At 38.4% G+C, this 22,195-nt stretch overlaps 1 protein-coding gene across 1 annotated transcript in view; it reads right to left on the bottom strand.

Moving 5' to 3' along the window:
* Positions 1-22,195, bottom strand: part of NPHP4 (nephrocystin 4) — a gene marked incomplete at its 3' end in the record, with an annotated part of 62,633 nt that overhangs the window by 12,984 nt on the left and 27,454 nt on the right. Inside the window, exons 4-5 of the mRNA XM_053696828.1 lie at positions 13,269-13,480; positions 6,194-6,420 (exon numbers count right to left, since the gene is read on the bottom strand). Coding sequence (XP_053552803.1) covers positions 6,194-6,420; positions 13,269-13,480 — 439 coding nt within the window. The remainder of the gene's footprint in view (positions 1-6,193; positions 6,421-13,268; positions 13,481-22,195) is intronic.

Genomic DNA, 22,195 nt, shown 5'->3' with positions numbered 1-22,195 from the left:
GATATCTAATCCTGACAGGCAAATTATATGGCAGGCCCATGACCCTGGCCAATCTTTACCTCCCAAACAAAGCTCAGGACCTGTTCTTTAAAAAAGTTATGCTTAAAATTATGGAGGTACAAAGAGGCACTCTTTACTTAGGTGGGGACTTTAATGTGTCCTTAGATCCTATCTTGGACACCTCCGACGGCCTATCCAGCGCTCCCCATAGGGTAATCAAACATCTCACTAGGTCCCTTGCGGATCTCGTTGTGCATGACGTCTGGCGTACTTTTCATCCTTTAACTAAAAATTATACGTTTTATTCACATCCTCATAGGAAATATACGAGGATAGACTATTTATTCGCGGACTCTGCTGGACTGGCAGTTACAACAAACAGTACTATCCATACAATCACCTGGTCGGACCATGCTCCGGTCCGATGCACGATTGTTTGGCCAGACTCCCCAATAACGCCTTATATATGGAGGCTAGACGAATATCTCTTGGATGACCAGCTCCTGATAAAAGAGCTGCATGAAAAACTATAAGAATACTTTCGCCTAAACACAGACAACACGGTTAATAGTTTTACAGTCTGGGAGGCACACAAATGTGTGCATAGAGATATTCTGATGAGGCACTGTGCCGCACTACGTAGATCTAAAAGAGAGTTATATGCAAACCTGCTAGCACAGGTGGCTCTGAAGGAAACAGCACATAAGAATAGCCCTAATGACAATGGGCAGCAGGAGGATCTGGCTGAAGCCAGAGCGGCCTTACTAAGGCATTTGCAAGAGGAGCAACAAAAAATGCACTTATACTGCGACAAAGATTTTTTGAACAGGGCAACAAGGCGGGGAAGCTCCTGGCTCGTGCATTGGAACGGAAAAGACTTAATTCTTATGTCTTTGAGTTAATTGATGACCACGGAGTGTTGCATAAAGATGGGCAGTCAATTGCTAATGCTTTCGGGAGCTTTTATAATTCCCTCTACAATATTCACTTGTTGAATGAGGAACGGGACGAGCATCGCATTGATCAAAACTCAGAGCGAGAGGTCAGTGACTATTTGGAGGGCATAGATATGCCGCGATTGACGGAAGATGAGACAGAGCTATTGGAGGCCCCCTTTGTCCCAGAGGAGATTAAAGATGCGATCAAGAGCCTTCAAATTGGTAAAAGCCCGGGCCCTGACGGAATCGGAGCGCGTTATTACAAAATTTTTGCGGAGATTCTTGTGCCTCGTCTGCTCCAATTATTTAACCGTATCACAGGGGAGCCGACGTTGCCTCGATCTATGCTGGAAGCTTTTATATCGGTTATTCCCAAACCGAATAAACCAGTGACTCAACCAGGCAGTTATAGACCGATATCTCTCCTTAACGTTGATGTTAAGTTCCTGGCGAAGGTCATGGCAAACCGTCTCAAAAAATACCTGCCCCAGTTGATATCTACAGATCAAGCGGGCTTCATCCCCACCAGAGAAGCTCGGGATAACGCTCTTAGGGTCCTCCAGCTGATCTCTGCCGCGCATGCCAATTCCGCTCCGTTGGTACTTGTATCGACGGACGCGGAAAAAGCATTTGACCGGGTCAACTGGTCCTTTATGCGCCAAACCTTGATGAAGGTGGGACTCGGTCCCCATTTTGTTAATGGTGTATTTTCTCTGTACTCTGACCCGAGTGCGAGGGTCAGGGTGAATGGGATGCTTTCCATGCCTTTTCCAATTTCCAACGGGACGAGGCAGGGGTGCCCACTTTCTCCCCTGCTGTTTGCCCTCGTAGTGGAAGTCCTGGCTAGCAAGATAAGGGCTAACACAGCTATTCGTGGTCTGCGGGTGGGGGAGACGGAGCATAAATTAATAATGTACGCAGACGATGTACTGATGACCCTTGCTGACAATGGTGCCTCTTTACAGGCGGCGGAGTTTGAGGCATATGGCCGAGTCTCTGACTTCTTGCTCAATCTGTCGAAGTCAGAGATCTTAAATATTACCATGCCACACAAGACTTTCAAGAGGCAATCTCACGGTTGCCTTCTGAAAATACCTGAGAAACGGTTGAGATATCTTGGTATCTGGCTTGCTCCCTCACTTAGAGAGATAGTGAACATAAACTATAAAGATATCAGAGATAGCATTGCAGGAGACCTCGCGTCATGGAAAAATAAATCCATCTCATGGATGGGAAGAATTCAAGTGGCAAAAATGAACGTGCTGCCCAGAGTGCTGTATGTCATGCAAACGATTACGCTGGCAGCAGCTGAGCACTTGATACATCAAATCCAAATGATAATCGAATCTTATATCTGGAATGACTTGAAGCCCAGGATAAGCAAACGAACTATGTATTTGCCCAGAAACAGGGGAGGTGCGGGAGTTCCTCTGCTAGCTGAGTAACATAGAGCTATGATTCTCCAGCGAATTGTCGAGTGGAGTCACAGATCTGCAGACAAGGCCTGGATAAGACTGGATGGAGAGATCCTCCAGAGAGGCAATATTGACGCCTTGGCTTGGATAAGTGCGGGGCATCGTCCTAATTGCATATCATTATATCCTCTCATGGAAGATGTGTTCCGTGAGTGGGATAAGCTTGTTAAAACTAGGTGCTACGTCTCCTCAACTACTGCACCGGTCACTCCTGTGTGTGAAAACCCTGATATCAGATTGGCAAGTAAGGCGTACTCTCCGGGGCCATCCTATTCACTGTCCGAAGTAACCATATCAAACGTAATTGATCAGGATTGTCTTAAGCCGCAGGCAGAGTTGGAGGCCTGGAACCCTCAAATGTTTTCCTCGTGGTTTCGAGTGGCTCAGCTGACACATTTCTTTAATACTGCACGGCCAATACTTGTCCAGACAGAAAACTCCATTTGAGGTACTTTGTACCTCGCCAATCCTTCCGCGCCACCTAGTTTCCTTACTGTACAAACTGCTAATAGAAGGAGATGGAGAAAATAAACCTTCATATGTAGCTGCATGGCACAAGGAACTGGGCATCGAGTTGGACACTTTGGCTTGGCAATCAGTCTTTAGTAAAGCGAGGAAAGCCTCGGTGTCAATGCGACTTCAGGAAATGCACTTCAAATTCCTGAGCAGGTGGTATATAACCCTACAGAGGCTGGGAAAGATATACCACCATTTGAATGGGGAGTGCTGGAGGGGCTGTGGGGAGGAGGGTTCGTTGCTGCATTTGTGGTGGCGGTGCCCTCTTATACAGCCCTTTTGGGTGGGAGTGTTCGAGGAGGCAAGTAGGCTTTTGAAGATGATCTTACCACCAAACCCTAAGTACCTAATTTATCATGAGATACCAAAGATTACCGAAGAAGCGAAACGGCATTTGTTCCTTCTGTTCTTAAATTGCGCAAAGGGACTTATCTCAAAGCACTGGAAGTCCCCACAGGTACCAACTTTGGGGGAGTGGAGGGCTGGGGTCAGGGACCTGCTGAGTCTGGAGCGGTTCCACTATATGAAGTCTGGCAAAATAGAAACACATGAATATATGATATTAATTTGGGAGGGCAAAGATATATAGAATTGTGATAGAAAACAGGAATTTGATTGGTCTGACAGGAGTCCAGGGTGATCGCTGGGCTGGATGTACACCCACCCCCCCTCCCCTGATCCACCCCTTCTCCCCCTATCCATACCCCCCCCCCCCGTCTCCACCCCCCCCCCCCTTATCCACACCCTCCTTATGTGTTTTTTTTGTTGTTTTTTTTTGTGTCCTCTCCTCCCATTTCTTTTCCTTGCTTTTGGTGGTTCCTTTCCATCTGCTTTGTCTTTTCTTCCTTTCCTTCTTTCCTTCTTATAGAAAGCGCAGTACTCAGAAACACTTGTGAATATTCTGACTGCTATAGTTGGAGAATTGTGTTAGAACAGATCCGGTTTAAATGGTGTCTATTCAAGAAGATACAGATGTAAAGCTATTTTTGAACCTCATTGTTGAACATTATGTTGCGGTTTCCAGCAAGTGACTAACACTAACATTGTTAAATCTGATAATATAATCAAATACACTGTGAGATGTCATTAAGCCATTTTATTGTATCTTATTCACGCTGTCAATTTGCAATTGTTCACAAAATAAAGCTTTTTTGAAAAAAAAACAAAAAAAAAAAACAGGGGCACTTTCATTCATCAAAGTTTAGAAAGCAGCCGTTTTGATTAAAAACTTACCTTTTTTCACAGCCAGAGCAGCTTCCCCCACCCGGAGATCCTCTCTTCACACGTCATCAATGACTAATCCGGCTTCCTCCAATCACGGCATGGCGTCAGGCAATGACTCCCCTGGGGGGAAAGCCGTGATTGGAGGAAGCCGGATTACTCATTGATGACGTGTGTATATATTTTCTATCTCTTCTGCTGAGGAGAGTTAGGGAAGGTATAAAGCAACAACTGCGTAGCCTGTTCCTGGGTCAGGGTTCTAGGTCTTTCATACACTCAAACTTCCATGAGCAGTGGAACAACTCAAGTTTTCAGTGGTAAATTAAATGAAAAGCAAAAAAATAACAAAACCAAATTGCATTTATATATATATATATATATATATATATATATATATATATATATATTACTATAATCCCTTTTAAAAATAATTAATTCTGAATATAAAATATCTTTAAGTGGAGCTTCTTCATTTATTGCTTGTTAAGTTTCTTTATGTTGCAATGCAGATTTACTTTTAGGCAGATAAAAAACAAACAAAAAAAAAACAGCACTTTCATAGAGCCTTAATCCCAGTAGTCTAAAAGCAGGATTCTTTGATGCTTGGAAAAAACATTATATGCATAAAACTGAGCAACTTTCATACTAAATGGACAGTATACTCAGGAAAACCGCTAATAAGAGTTAATTGTATTCAAAGCAGCTGCATTACCCCCCCCCCCCCGCCTTTAAAATGGGCTGGGCTCTCTCTTCTACCACCCCACTGGTTGGTTTAATTTCTGCTGTTGCCTCTTCTTTACATAGCTCTTCTATTGCCAATACTGCAGTACTAAAATATTCAGTATGGGTGGTTGTTTCACTAAACAAATACAGCTATTTTAAATGACAAAATAAAGGTAAATTATCCATTTAAAATAATTTATTACACCCAATACATAAAATGGAGCATTGTAAACATATTACAGGGGAGAAAATGTTACTCCACACTGCCCCTTTAAGTACCCAGTTTGATTATATGTTATTAAAGGGACTCTAAAGTCAAAATTAAACATTTATGATTCCGATAGAGCATGCAGTTTCCAATTTACTTATATTATCAATTTGTTCTCAGTCCTTTTTATATGTACACTTTCTGAGGCACCAGCTACTACTGAGCATGTGCACAGTGTATACGTATATGAGTCTGCAATTGGCTGATGGCTGTCACATGATACAGTGAGCAGTGGGAATAAAAACAATCTTTGATTTTACTATTGCATTGACTTTTTATTGTAAATTTGTGATGCAAATCTACTGTATTTAAAGGGACAGTCAACATCAGAATTTTTGTTGTTTAAAAAGAAAGATAATCTCTTTATTACCCATTCCCCAGTTTTGCATAACCAACACAGTTATAATAATACACGTTTTACCTCTATGATTACCTTGTATCTAAGCCTCTGCAGACTGCCCCCTTATTTCAGTTCTTTTGTCAGACATGCATTTTAGCCAATCAGTGCTCACTCCTAGGTCACTTCACGTGCATGAGCTCAATGTTATCTATATGAAACATATGAACTAATGCCCTCTAGTGGTCAAAATGCATTCAGATTAGAGGCAGTCTTCAAGGTCTAAGAAATTAGCATATGAACCTCCTAGGTTTAGCTTTCAACTAAGAATACCAATAGAACAAAGCAAAATTGATTATAAAAGTAAATTGGGAAGTTGTTTAAAATTACATGCCCTATTTAAATGTTGGCTTGACTGTCCCTTTAATGGTAGTTTAAATTTAAAGTATCCCTAAATAAGAATATAATATAAAAAAAAAAACATATATACAATGTAGGACAAAATAATAATATATTTTTATAATGTTTGGTATTCCAAAGAGTTAAATTTAATTTTTCTAATATTTATCATTGAAAAAATAAAAAAATAAAAAAAAATAAAAGCAAAGGAATAGACATAGTGATACTTTCTTTGTAAGGAAAACACAAACACTTTCAGGCCATCTTTTATCCCAAAAAATAAATACAAAAAAAATAAGGGCAATTATTGTCTTACCTAAGGTCTGAGCTATCAATCTCAATAGAAACCGTGTACTGGGTGTTGTACGGATTTTTAAGTTCAAACTCAAAGAATTCTGCAGTGCCTAGAGTGGCATAGACGGTATAATTTGAGGTAATGGCCTGATTCAGCATACTAGAGATGCTCTCTGCTTTTGTTCGTTCCCTATATGCTTCGATGATCTGCAGGTCTCTGGTGTGCTGAGTGCGCTCCTCGTGTTGCGCCTAGACACAAAGAGTAAAGAAAACGGCTCAATAACTCTGTTTTATAAATATATACATCCTGTTTGATTCAGCTAAGTACAGAAATTACTTTTTTTTATTTACTGTATATGAAAGGATGTTGAGGACAAAAAAAAATAGTCTTAATAATACTGTACTTTAATGAAAGTATTAATCAAATACAAAGAGCATTTTGCTGATGTCATTATTCATTCAGTAACAATATAATTCTTCTTAAAGGATGATCCTTTTAAATATATTTATTTTTCATATTCAGGGATTTAAGAAACATGATGATTTTGCCTTAAAGGGACAGTCTACACCAGAATTTTTATTGTTTTAAAAGATAGATAATCCCTTTATTACCCATTCCCCAGTTTTGCATAACCAACACATTTACATTAATATACTTTTAACCTCTGTGATTATCTTGTATCTAAGCCTCTGCAAACTGCCCCTTTATTTCAGTTCTTTTGACAGACTTGCAGTTTAGCCAATCAGTGCCTGCTCCCAGATGACTTCACGTGCACGAGCACAGCGTTATCTATATGAAATACATGAACTAACACCCTCTAGTGGTGAAAAACTGTTAAAATGCATTCTGAAAAGAGGTGGCCTTCAAGGTCTAAGAAATTAGCATATGAACCTCCTAGGTTAAGCTTTCAACTAAGAATGCCAAGAGAACAAAGCAAAATTGGTGATTAAAATAAATTGGAAAATTGTTTAAAATTACATGCTCTATCTGAATCATGAAAGTTTATTTTGGCCTAGACTGTCCCTTTAAATATATATATATATATATTCTAAATATGATAATGGATTTTTATAACTAGTTTCAGAATGTGTCATTTTTATATAGGTAAATTAATCCAAAAATTACAATTCTTTAAAGAATGTCATAGATTTCAAAGATTAGATAAGTACAGTATAACATTATGTTCCTTTTTAGCTGAAGAAAAACTTATGCTGGATTTATTAGCTCACTAAAATATGTCAATCTATGTCTTTTCCTCCCTTAGGGCCCAAAAATGTAAGTAACATTTTCAACATTCACTATGCTTGCATACAGTGTATTTTTCTTTTAAAATAAAATGAATATGTGAACACTGACTCACCTACTTCAATGCTATTGTGCCCACTGAACATTTAAACAGACATACAAGTCCAAAAGAAAATGTTTTAATGTGTTAGAGTATTTTATTATTGCACTATTGATTGCATATAACACTGGTAAGCTAATAATAAGAGGCATATGTGTGTATCCACCAATCACCAGCTAGCTGCCAGGATACAACAACAAAAAATTGATAAGAAAAGTTAATTGAAAAGTCTTTTAAAATTGCAAGTTTTATCTGAACCATGCAACTTTAAAGGAACACTAAACAAATTTAATCCACCTGCCTCAAATCATGGGTGCTGCCATTTTGAAACCTAGGTTACACTGCAGGTGAGTTACTGCAAATGTGCAAACAGGTCAGCTCTGGAATGTAGTGGAAGATAGATTTCAACATGGCAGCACCATAACTAGAGGGAGGCAGGAAATAACCTCAATACTATGATTATAAAATATATTTAGTGTCTAATGTCCTTTCATGTAATTGATTTAAATATTACATATACCCTGTTTGTTAACTTTTTAATTATCTTTTTCTCTTACAAACAACAGTGCTCTTTATTCCTATAGCTGTATTTTTTGTAAAGAACGAGTATGACAAAAATCAGTGCTTAAAATAGTGCTTAGATATCTTGTATTAAATAATTATGTTATGTTATAAAAATGTATAAATTATAAGTAAAAATATTAACTGACAAAGCCTAGTCTTGGTTTGTTATATAGCTTCCCTTAACAATTCCAAGAATATAAACTACGAGTAGCCGTATAAAATATGCAACTATTTGATGTAAAAATATAGTAGACTTCTGTTGGCTTAACATGAAATATAACTTTGTACACATTCTAGAAAATAAAATACAAGGCTATTATTTAGTTTGAAGTCTCATTATGCATGGTATTATCATAATATTTATTCAGTTTATTGTTTAATGCTATAAAACTAAGTAGCTGAGTGATGAAGCTATAAAATCTTTAAAAAAAAATATGACAAAAAATAATTTAAAAATAATTTAAAAAGCTACAAATAAATAAATAAAAATAAAAACACTCATTAGTAGAGAATATAAATGACCCCTCACATAAAATACAGGAGAGAAGCAAAAACTTTTATGTGGAAAGTAAACAATAAAAATGATGTTTTTAAACTAATTGAAAGATTGTTGCATCAAAAATAAATACATAAAACAGTCTATATATTTGCATGTTGTTGTTTTCTTCTGAATATAAAATAAACATATTAAAGATATGCAAAACTATTTCCCTCAGGTGTCAAATTCTTTGTTTCTGACAAAGATTATGTTTAGTTTGTGTTCCTAGCAATTTGTTCTAGAAGCTCTGACCTTTAATGTTACTGGTACTAAAACAAGCAACATATATTTTATCTGACATTTCTTAGCTTTGGCTCAATTTCTCTTTGTTGAGCAAAGTCGTTACCAAATAAACATTGTCAGTGTGGCTAGATTTGTTCTCAGCCTTGTATTGACTAACTTCCTAACTAAACTGTATACAATCATTTTTTTAAATCATTTTTAGGGTGGTAAATGCGCTAGTACCACACATTAAAGGGACATTATACTTCTATATATACTATGGGGTAGATTTAACAAGCTGTGAATGCAGCTGTTTCCGCGGGAGCCTTAAAGGGACAGTGAACACCAGAATTTTTGTTGTTTTAAAAGCTAGATAATCCCTTAATTACCAATTTCCCAGTTTTGCATAACCAACACAGTTATAATATTACACGTTTTACCTCTAATTACCTTGTATCTACGCCTCAGCAGACTGACCCCTTATTTCAGTTCTTTTGACAGACTTGCATTTTCGCCAATCAGAGCTGTCTCCATGGTAAATTCACGAGCATGAGCTCAATGTTATCTATATGAAACACATGAACTAATGCCCTCTAGTGGTGAAAAACGATCAAAATGCATTTAGATTAGAGGCGGCCTTCAAGGTCTAAGAAATTAGCATATGAACCTCCAAGGTTTAGCTTTCAACTAAGAATACCAAGAGAATAAAGCAAAATTGGTGATAGAAGTAAATTGGAAAGTTGTTTAAAATGACATGCTCTATCTGAATCATGAAAGTTTTTTTGGACTTGATTGTCCCTTTAACAAAAGCTATATGCCACCTCTCGGATATGGGGGCAGCATTGCACAATCATTTCACCAGAAATGCTTGTGCAATGTTAAATGCCGACAGCGTATGCTGACGGCATTTAGCGATGTTGTGCGGACATGATCTGCTACCGCTACAGTTGTTAAATCTACCCCTAGGTCTGATAAGAACAATGCACATTAATGTTAAAGGGATATGACAACCACATTCTTTTCTTTTGTGATTCAGATAGAGCTTACACAATTTACACTGTTCTTTTAGTATCTTTTGTTGAAAAGCAGGTAGGTAGGCTCAGGAGAATGCAGCTATTTAGAGCACTATATGTCAGCAGTGTAGCAAGAATTATTTTAAAGGAACATGAAGCCCTATTTTTTTCATAATTCAGATAGAGAATGCAATTTTAAAGAACTTTCTAATTTACTTCTATAATCAAATTATTTTAGTTCTCTTTGTATCTTTTGTCAAAAAGCAGGGATGTAGCAGTTTTACAAGAGTGTTATTAGGTGGCAGCACTATTTCCTATCATGTAGTGCTCCCTATGCCTACCTCTGTATTTCTTCAACAAAGAATATCATAGGAACAAGGCAAATTTGATTACAGGAGTAAATGGGAAACTGTTTAAAAATTGAAACACAAAATTATTTTTTTGTGGGTTTCATATCCCTTTAACACTGTTATACGGTGTGCGCACACTGCTACCATCTAGTGCTCAAAAGCATTCTAGCAAAACTGCTGCTAAATAGTTCCTCGGACACGTGCACGCTACCTACCTAGGTATCCTCTTCAACAAAGAATAAATTAAGTAAATAAATGAATTATTAACTATAAGTAAGGTCTTCAATCTAGCACAGGCACACGTTTTAAAGGGACATAAAAGTGCAAAACGAAAATGCTCTGGTATGTTAGTGCATTTTATTATTGAACTATTACTTGCATATGGGTTAAACACATAGTTAAAGTCACCCCTCAGAGCTTCAATTTATTATTGGTAAGCCATTGGAAAGAGCTCCCAGTAGTGCATTGCTGCTTCTACCTAGGTATGGTTCTCAACAAAGGATACCAAGAGAAAAATAAAACTGATATAATCGTAGCAACAATGTCTCTAAAGACTTCATTCCCTTTAAGTTGATCCTTCTTTCATTCCTAAATCTCATTCCTATTTTTATTTTATTTCTTTTTTTTTTTCCATTTTTATTTTTCTCTCTGTGCATTTATTCCAGGTACTGGTAAATAAGGTTACTGATTTATTCTGTCCTATATTAAGTGTGGGTCATTGGGGTTGATCTTTTTTCTTTTTTAAAGCTATTAGAATACTAGTGGAGAAAAGGCCATTGTATGAGCTGTCTAAGAAATTCCATTCAGCACAAAGAAAGACTCGGCAAACGGAGGTAAGAGCCCACATCTTAGTAACCATAAAGCAGAGATTTGAGCAATCTCTCATATGTATTCCAAGGTTAAATATCAGCTTTACCACAGATAGGGATTTATATGCCCAGCATCAGGATATAAAACTATCTAATATATCGGAGATATTACAAAATCAGCAAGGCTGGAATATAGGTAGGCTTGGAATGCAGCCATTGAAACTATTGCACTATCAGAAAATGATTTTCTGTCCTCCTTTGTGTTTTACTTCTAATGATTTTCATATCTTAATTTATTTGTCTGTAGTATAAGATAGGATAGGGAGAACTGCACCACTGGAAGATTGCTACATTTAGGCACCAATCAGCAAGCGCTACCCAGGTGCTGAACCAAAAATGGGCCGGCTCCTAAGCTTTGATTCCTGCTTTTCAAATAAAGATAGCAAGAGAATGAAGAAAAATTGATAATAGGAGTAAATTAGAAAGTTGCTTAAAATGGCATGCTCTATCAAGAGTATCCCTTTAAGGATATTCTTCTATCAAGAGTATCCCTTTAAGGATATTCTTATACAGAGAAAACACCAGAAGACATTGGGGCCCATTTATCAAGTCTGCAGGGGGCTGCTGGTGCAATGCTGAATACGGAGAGCGTATTGCTCTCCGCATTCAGCAAGGTCTTGCGGACCTGTTCCGCACTGTCGGATCAGGTCCGCAAGACCTTTGATAAATTGGCCCCATTGCATCGATCTGTTACAGAATGTGCTTTCATGACTCGGATAGAGCATACAATTTTAAACAACTTTTAAATTATTTAATTTGCTTTTTTTGTCCTAGGTAGGCTTAGGAGCAGCAATACACTACTGGGAGCAGACTGCTGATTGGTGGCTGCTCATATATGCATCTTGTCATTGGTTCACCCAATGTGTTTAGCTGGCTTCCTGTAATGCACTGCTGCTCCTTCAACAAATAAATTAAGCAAATTTGCTAACTGAAGTCAATTGGAAAGCTATTTAAAATTGTAGGCTCTATCTGAAACATGAAATAAAAATGTTGGGTTTCATATCCCTTTAAAGGGACTAGAAACGCCAATTTTTTTCTTTTGTGATTCAGACAGAGCCAGCGCTTAAAAACAAACAAAAAGCTTCTAGTTTACTCCTATTATCAAATGTGCTTCATTCTCATAGCATTCTTTGTTAAAGAGATACCTAGGTAGTTAGCATGCATATGTCCAGAGCAATACATGGCAAGAAAAAAGTGTCTGCAAATGTATAACATTCTTGCAAAACCGTAGCCATATAGTATTTTGCACACATGCACGCTCCTAAGCTCACCTTCCTGCTTTCAAGAGAAGAAAGAATATTTGAAAATAGAAGTAAATTGGAATGTTGCTTAAAATTTGAAAGGAACAGTCAAGTCAAAATTAAACTTTTATGATTCATATAGGGTATGCAATTTTAAACAACTTTCCATTTTACTTTTATAATCAAATTTTCTTTTTTCTCTAGGTATTCTTTGTTGAAAGCTAAACATAGGTAGGCTCATATACTAATTTCTAAGCCCTTGAAGATAGTTTTTCACAGCTAGACAGCGCTAGTTCACGTGTGCCATATAGATTTTTGGAGTTACCTAGGAGTCAGCACTGATTGGCTAAAATGCAAGTTTGTCAAAAGAATTAAAATAAGGGGGCAGTCTGCAGAAGCTTAGATATAAGGTAATCACAGAGGAATATTAAAGGGACACTGTACCCAAATATTTTCTTTCGTGATTCAGATAAAGCATGACATTTTAAGCAACTTTCTAATTTACTCCTATTATCAAATTTTCTTCATTCTCTTGGTATCTTTATTTTAAATGCAAGAATGTAAGTTTAGATGCCGGCCCATTTTTGGTGAACAACCTGGGTTGTCCTTGCTGATTGGTGGATAAATTCATCCACCAATAAAAAAAGTGCTGTCCAGAGTTCTGAACCCCAAAAAAATCTTAGATGCCTTCTTTTTCAAATAAAGATAGCAAGAAAACAAAGAAAAATTGATAATAGGAGTAAATTAGAAAGTTGCTTAAAATTGCATGCTCTATCTGAATCACGAAAGAAAAAATTTGGGTTCAGTGTCCCTTTAATATAACCGTGTTGGTTATGCAAAACTGGGGGGTTATCTATCTTTTTAAACAATAACAATTCTGGAGTACACTATCCCTTTAATCAATACTGCTATTTAGATATAAATAAATGTTAAAAGATGAGGGGCTTTACATACCAGTCTCAGTGATTTTCTTAAGTTACTGTTCTCTTGTGACTCATGCTGTCTCACGGCCATCATCCTCTCCTTCTTGCGTCTCTGCGTAGCATCTGTCTCACTGTTTGTGTGTTGGTATGCGATGCTAACATCTTTCATTCGACTGAACAGCATTGCTGCCAACTCACTGTCTAAGTCAGCCAATTTCTGAGCTTGGGAGATATTTTTTCCTCCTAAAAAAAAAAAGCAAAGACATTTTATCAAAATAATTCCATAAGTAAATCTTACAACTAATTGTTTAAAGAGACAGTATACTGCAAAATAGTTTTTCCCCTCAATGCATCTCCAACAACTTGTTATACCAGAGTATAGAATGCAGGAGAAGTTGCATTTTCAGGTTTATTTGTGCATATGAAATTGCTGGTTTTGTGCTTTGAAACCACAACCTATTTAAATGGGTTTAGCTTGCAGGTAAAATGAGATTTTATTATGAGCCAGATTATGAGTAGTGCATTAACAGTTACGCGCAAGCAATAAGTGGTTTATAGTGGCTATTTGAGTGCATTTGGTTTTCCACTCGTATTACAAGTTGAAAGTAAATGCGATTGCATCAGCGCAATTGAATTTAATGCGCGCCAGGATAGCGCCATCTCAGAGCTCTGGTTAACTGTTTTGCGAAACAAATAAGTCGCACAAAACACATTACAAAGTACACTGTCACTCATAATAACACCATCTAATAAAAAAAAAATTGCACAAATAGTTATAAGGGCTCAAATATATGAGGTCTCAGGTATTAGGGGGGAAAACAGGCAGAGGGCATTAAAGGGACATTAAACACTTAGAGATGGTAATATAAAATGATAAATTGTATATAATAAAACAACTCTGCAATATACTTTCATTATTTATTTTGTCCTCTTTGCCTGTAATTCCATTCTGAAATTGTGAGCTTTTCAGTTCCTGTTTAGAAATGGAAGTGCAGAACACTGTTATATCCCACAACCATTGGCTACACACTCTAATGACCTATGTATAACTGTCTCTAAATGGCCACAGCAGAGGAAGTAACCCAAGTTACAACATGGCAGCTCCCAGTGTTTTATAGACACTAAAACTTTACACTTATTTTGTCACTTTTTAAACAACTAATGAAACTTTAAAAAATACATCTACATGTTAGTCATGGACTAATTTTTTCTTTGAATGCATCATTCTATCTAGCATGTATTTAGTGTTTAATGTCCCTTTAACATAGAGATACATACATATACATGTCTAAATGTCTAAAGATGGATATGCATGTGTGTGTATATATATGTGTGTGTGTGTGTGTGTGTGTGTGTGTGTGTGCATTGGAGCCCCTTGCAGTCAAGTAGAGGAAAACATGAAAAATCATATTTATGCAATATTAATATTTAATAAAGTGTTATAGTGTGTAATTACTGTAACTATTTCACATTCTAATGTTCTGCACATAGCAGAGTATGTTCTATGTATTTATAAATATATATTAATATATATATATATATGTGTGTGTTTGCATGCGAGTAAGGTGTATTTTCCCCACTTTTTTGGCTCCATTGACTTCTATGGGGGAATAGCTTATTGCGATCGCGATATTCTAAGTCCGTTTTCTCCGCGCGCTGGGTTAGTGCACACGCAAAAACTTTTTACTATCATTTTATTAGTTATCTTTTCTACACTCCATCAGGAGTATAATTTCTTCTGCTGGCTGTGTTTACATAGCCTGTCAATAACCTGGACTTAAAGGGACAGTCTACCATAGAATTGTTATTGTTTTAAAAGATAGATAATCCCTTTATTACCCATTACCCAGTTTTGCATAACCAACACAGTTATATAAATATACTTTTTACCTCTGTGATTACCTTGTATCTAGGAACCTTCTTCCAGCCCCCTGATCACATGACTGTGACTTGTTATTATCTATTGTCTTAAATTTAGCATTGTATTGCGCAAGATCTTAAATAACCCCCTGTGCCTGAACAGTGTTATCTATATAGCCCACGTGTAATTTCTTTCTCTTTGTGTTGAAAAGAGATTTAAAAAGCATGTGATAAGAGGCAGCCCTCAAAGGCTTAGAAATTAGCATATGAGCCTACCTATGTTTAGTTTAAACTAAGAATACCAAGAGAAAAAAGCTAATTTGATGATAAAAGTAAATTGGAAAGTTGATTAAAATTGTAAGTCCTATCTGAATAATGAAAGTTTAATTTATACTAGACTGTCCCTTTAATTAAAGAAACTTTCAGTATAGCCACCTCGCGTTTGCACTCATGAGAGCGCACTTCCATAGGCTCCAATGGGAGCCTTGTTCTCATGTCGTGAGACACGGCAAAGCACCTAGCACAGCACAGCAAAGCAAGTAATTTGCACAACGTTGGGCAGCAAATAAAAAAAGGAAATTTATGCTTACCTGATAAATTGATTTCTTCTACGATACGACGAGTCCACGGATTTCATCCTTACTTGTGGGATATTATCCTCTTGCTAACAGGAAGTGGCAAAGAGCACCACAGCAGAGCTGTATATATAGCTCCTCCCTTCCCCTCCACCTCCAGTCATTCGACCGAAAGTTATAGGAAGAGAAAGGAAAAGCTAAAAGGTGCAGAGGTGACTGAAGTTGTAAATAATAAAAAATATAATCTGTCTTAAATTGACAGGGAGGGCCGTGGACTTGTCGTATCATAGAAGAAATCAATTTATCAGGTAAGCATATATTTCCTTTTCTTCTACAAGATACGATGAGTCCACGGATTTCATCCTTACTTGTGGGATACAATACCAAAGCCACAGGACACGGATGAAAGGGAGGGACAAGACAGAGACCTAAAACGGAAGGCACCACTGCTTGAAGAACTTTTCTCCCCAAAACAGCCTCAGAAGAAGCAAAAGTATCAAATTTGTAAAATTTGGAAAAAGTATGAAGGGATGCATCGTTTTTTAAAGGCCCATGTGGAAGCCACAGCCCTAGTAGAATGAGCCGTAACTCTTTCAGGGGGCTGCTGTCCAGCAGTCTCATATGCCAGGCAGATGATACTTCTCAGCCAAAAAGACAGAGAGGTAGTTGTAGCTTTCTAACCCCTACGCTTTCCAGAATAAACAATGAATAATGAAGATGATTGACGGAAATCCTTAGTTGCCTGTAAGTAAAACTTTAAGGCACGGACCACGTCCAGATTATGTAACAGACGCTCCTTCTTAGAAGAAGGATTAGGGCACAAGGAAGGAACAACAATTTCCTGATTAATATTCTTATTGGAAACAACCTTAGGAAGAAAACCAGGTTTGGTACGCAAAACCACCTTATCAGAATTAAATATGAGATAAGGTGAATCACACTGTAACGCTGAAAGCTCAGAAGCTCTTCGAGCAGAAGAAATAGCAACCAAAAACAGAACTTTCCAAGCTAATAATTTAATATCTATGAAATGCAGAGGTTCAAACGGAACCCCTTGAAGAACTCAAAGAACTAAATTTAAACTCCAGGGAGGAGTAATTGGTCTAAAAACAGGCTTAATTCTTGAGAAAGCCTGACAAAAAGACTGAACATCTGGCACATCTGCCAAACGTTTGTGAAACAAAATTGACAACGCAGAAATGTGTCCCTTTAAGGAACTTGCTGATAACCCTTTCTCCAATCCTTCTTGGAGAAAAGACAGAATCCTAGGAAACCTAACTTTACTCCATGAGTAACCCTTGGATTCACACCAATAAAGATATTTACGCCATATCTTATGATAGATTTTTCTAGTGACAGGCTTTCTAGCCTGTATCAAAGTACTGATAACTGAATCAGAGAATCCTTGCTTCGATAAAATCAAGCTTTCAATCTCCAAGCAGTCAGATGCATAGAAATTAGATTTGGATGTTGGAAAGGACCTTGAATGAGAAGGTCCTGTCTCAAAGGAAGTTTCCACGGTGGCAGAGAGGACATGTCCACTAGATCCGCATACCAAGTCCTGCATGGCCACGCAGGCGCTATCAGGATCACTGAAGCTCTCTCCTGTTTGATTCGAGCAATCACGCGTGGAAGGAGAGGAAACGGTGAAAACACATAAGCTAGGCTGAACAACCAAGGCACTGCCAAGGCATCTATCAGTTCGGCCTGAGGATCCCTCGACCGGGATCCGTATCTTGGAAGCTTGGCATTCTGTTGAGATGCCATCAGATCCAATTCCGGTATGCCCCATCGGAGAATCAATGAGGCAAATACCTCCGGGTGGAGTTCCCACTCCCCCGGATGAAAGGTCTGTCGACTTAGAAAATCTGCTTCCCAGTTCTCTACTCCTGGGATGTAGATTGCTGACAGATGACAAGAGTGGGCTTCTGCCCAACGGATTATCTTGGATACCTCTCTCATTGCTAAGGGACTCCTTGTTCCCCCCTGATGATTGATATAGGCCACAGTCGTGATGTTGTCCGACTGGAATCTGAAGAATTTGGCCAAAACCAACTGAGGGCATGCCTGAAGCGCATTGAATATTGCTCTCAGTTCCAGAATATTGATTGGAAGTAAAAACTCCACCTGAGTCCAAACACCCTGAGCCTTCAGGGAATTCCAGACTGCACCCCAGCCCTGAAGGCTGGCGTCCGTTGTCACTATCACCCACGAGGGTCTGCGGAAACAAGTCCCCTGGGACAGATGATCCAGCGACAACCACCAAAGAAGAGAGTCTCTGGTTTCTTGATCTAGATTTATCTGAGGAGATAAATCCGCATAATCCCCATTCCACTGTCCGAGCATGCACAGCTGCAGTGGTCTGAGATGAAAGCGAGCAAACGGAATGATGTCCATTGCCGCTACCATTAATCCAATTACCTCCATACACTGAGCCACTGATGGCGGAGGAATGGACAGAAGTGCTCGGCAAGTATTTAGAATATTTGATTTCCTAACCTCTGTCAGAAATATTTTCATGGCTACCAAGTCTATCAGAGTTCCCAAGAAAGGAACCCTTGTCTGTGGAACAAGTGAACTCTTCTCTATGTTCAACTTCCAATAGAGAGTTCTTAGGGAAGACAACACTGTGTCCGTGTGAGATTTTGTCAGTTGATATGTTGACGCCTGGATCAGAATATCGTCCAGATAAGGCGCCACTGCTATGCCTCGCGGTCTGAGAACCGCCAAAAGAGACCCTAGAACCTTTGTGAAGATTCTGGGTGCTGTGGCCAACCCGAAGGGAAGAGCCACAAACTGATAATGTTTGTCCAGGAAGGCAAACCTTAGAAACTGATGATGATCCTTGTGTATAGGAATATGAAGGTAAGCATCCTTCAAGTCCACGGTAGTCATATATTGACCTTCCTGGATCATTGGTAAAATTGTTTGTATAGTCTCCATCTTGAACGATGGGACTCTGAGAAACTTGTTTAGACACTTGAGGTCTAAGATGGGTCTGAAAGTTCCCTCTTTTTTGGGAACCACAAATAGGTTTTAGTAAAACCCCTGTCCTTGTACCGATTTTGGAACTGGACAAATTACTCCCATGGTAACAAGGTCTTTTACACAACGTAAGAACGCCTCTCTTTTTATCTGGTCTACAGATAATCTTGAAAGATGAAACCTCTCTCTTGGGAGAAAATCCTTGAAGTCCAATTGATCATCATGGGTTACTATTTCTAGTGCCCAGGGGTCCTAAACATATCTTGCCCAAGCCTGGGCCAAGAAAGAAAGTCTGCCCCCTATAAGATCCGGTCCCGGATCGGGGGCCACTCCTTCATGCTGTCTTTGTAGCAGCAGCGGGCTTCTTAGATTGTTTACCTTTATTCCAATTCTGGTTGGGTCTCCAGACTGACTTAGATTGGGTAAAATTCCCTTCCTGCTTTGTGGAGGAAGAGGAAGCAGAAGTTCCTCCCTTAAAATTCCGAAAGGAACGAAAATTATTCTGTTTACCCCTTATCTTAACAGACTAATCCTGAGGTAAGGCATGGCCTTTACCTCCTGTAATGTCAGAAATGATTTCCTTCAATTCTGGCCCGAAAAGGGTCTTACCTTTAAATGGAATAGCTAAAAGCTTAGTTTTTGATGACATATCAGCAGACCAAGATTTGAGCCACAACGCTCTACGCGCTAGGATAGCAAATCCTGCATTTTTTGCCGCTAATTTAGCAATTTGAAAAGCGGCATCGGTAATAAAAGAATTAGCTAACTTGAGAGCCTTAATTCAATCCAAAATGTCATCTAACGGAGTCTCAACCTTCAGAGACTCCTCCAGAGCTTCAAACCAGAGACTCCTCCAGAGCTTCAAACCAAAAAGCTGCTGCAGTAGTTACTGGAACAATGCAAGCTGTAGGTTGTAAAAGAAAACCCTGATTAATAAACAATTTCTTTAGGAGACCCTCTAATTTTTTATCCATAGGGTCTTTGAAAGCACAACTGTCCTCAATGGGTATAATTGTACGCTTAGCCAGAGTAGATATGGCTCCCTCCACCTTAGGGACCGTTTGCCACAAGTCCCGAATGGTGTCTGATATGGGAAACATTTTCTTAAAATTAGGAGGGGGAGAAAACGGTATACCTGGTCTATCCCATTCCTTCTTTATAATTTCCGAAATTCTTTTAGGAACCGGAAAAACATCAGTGTAAGTAGGCACTTCTAGATATTTGTCCATCTTACACAATTTCTCTGGTGGTACCATAATAGGGTCACAATCATCCAGAGTCGCTAAAACCTCCCAAAGCAACAGATGGAGGTGTTCGAGCTTAAATTTAAAGGACATAGTGTCCGAATCTGTCTGAGGTAACACATTCCCTGAGTCTGAAATTTCTCCCTCAGACAGCAATCCCCTGACCCCCAACTCAGAACACTGTGAGGGTACATCGGAAATAGCTAATAAAGCATCAGAGGATTGAGTATTCATGTTAATACTTGACCTACTGCGTTTACCCTGTAACACTGGTAATTTAGATAATACCGCTGTAAGGGTAGTTGACATAACTGCAGCCATCTCCTGCAGAGTAAAGGAATTAGACGCACTAGAGGTACTTGGCGTCGTTTGTGTGGGCGTTAAAGGCTGTGACACTTGGGGAGAATTGGATGGCATATCCTGATTTTCTTCAAACTGAGAATCATCCTTAGACACACTATCTTTACTTAGAATATGCTCTTTACAATGTAAGGCCCTTTCAGTACAAGAGGTACACAATGTAAGAGGGGGTTCCACAATGGCATCTAAACACATAGAACACTGAGATTCCTCAATGTCAGACATGCTAAACAGACCAGTAAAAAAACCACAAAAGTTGTTTAAATACTTTAATAAATGTTTTAAACAGTTTTCAGAAAAAAGTGTACTGTGCCTTTAAAAAATAAAAAGTGAACAATTTTTTCAAAAGTGCGTAAAAACGTTAATTTGTCTTCAAAATTAACACAATCCTAAATAAGGCTTCCAAAAATTATTGCACCCTAAGTAATAAGGGAAGAATTAACTGCTAAACAGTATTTATAGCCATATATCATAAGTCAGCACAAAAATACCCTCTGCACCTGTGGCGCCTACCTGCCCCCAGGGTACTTCGAGAAGACTCGACAACAATCCGGAAAGGAAAGAACTCTGTGTAAGCTCCACCGGAGCTAATGCCTGCTGCTTCCTAGCCAGAATACTGAGCGTGTCTGCAAAAATAAGCCCCGCCCATCAGGACCGATGACCGAGTAGGCCCAACAACCGCATGGAGGAGCGGTTACCAAATTAGCCATGTGGAATGATTACCCCTAAAAAATGCAACGGACATAATGTGAAACAACCACCGTAAACATAAATATCCCCAGTGTCTTTATAATGAAACTTGTAGCACATTCATTATAAATCTTGCCCAAATGTCAACATAATAATAAATAAAAAATGAACAGGTTTCAGTAACACCCCCTTTGCAATTAGGTCTACTGCTTACCTCTTCCCTAAAAGGGAATATATTTTCAGCAGCTTTTCTGACATACCAAGTCTCTTCAGAATAAATGGCTGCACATATCTCAAATGCTGCAGACAGCATGAAACGGTCTCCACACTGAAGATGTCTCCTGTATTACCTTCAGCTCTGTGGTAACCAACATGGATCTTAGTTACAGCTGCTAAGATCATCAACCTCAGGGCAGAATTCCTCTTCCAAATCCCCCTGAGGGAAACAGTACTCACCGGTACCATTTAAAATAAAAAACTTCTTCATTGAAGAAACTAATACTAACACCTCACTTTACCTCTTCCTAGTATAACACAGGCAAAGAGAATGACTGGAGGTGGAGGGGAAGGGAGGAGCTATATATACAGCTCTGCTGTGGTGCTCTTTGCCACTTCCTGTTAGCAGGAGGATAATATCCCACAAGTAAGGATGAAATCCGTGGACTTGTATCTTGTAGAAGAAAAATATATATATGAATATATAGACCATCAAAAGAGTATATAATCCACGCCAGGGTTAAAACTTGACTTTTATTTTCTTGTTAAAAGAGATACAAACAATGGAAATCACTGCAGCTTAGCAGAGTGAGCGCAGCACTGGGTTTACGCGTTTCGGCGGTTAAGCCGTAGTCATAGCCTATAGTGCTGTGTTTGCTCCTGCTATTTAAAAGGAGATACAAAAATCTCATTGGCTCAAGGTTAATTGGAAATTAAAAACACAATTGCGCTACTCAATGCTTAATGTCAGCAAGAACATATATATGAACACACTTTAACACATTGCATTATTGGTTTTCTATGTGCCCAAAATTATTATTAGATATGTGTATATGCTAAAGCAAATGTGAATAAATTTCATTCATATGTAAATACATAAACAAATTAATTAATTTGCAATTGATTAATTTTCAACTTTTGTTTTAGCATAATAAGGCCCATGTAGCAAGTTACAATGCGAGGTATACAAGGTGTCCTTTCTATTGTCAATCACTATAGAGATCTGTGACAATGACTCTGTGATTCCG

This window comes from Bombina bombina, unplaced genomic scaffold, assembly GCF_027579735.1.
Source record: "Bombina bombina isolate aBomBom1 unplaced genomic scaffold, aBomBom1.pri scaffold_952, whole genome shotgun sequence".
Lineage (NCBI taxonomy): Eukaryota > Metazoa > Chordata > Amphibia > Anura > Bombinatoridae > Bombina > Bombina bombina.
This window is presented reverse-complemented; position numbering and strand designations above follow the sequence as displayed.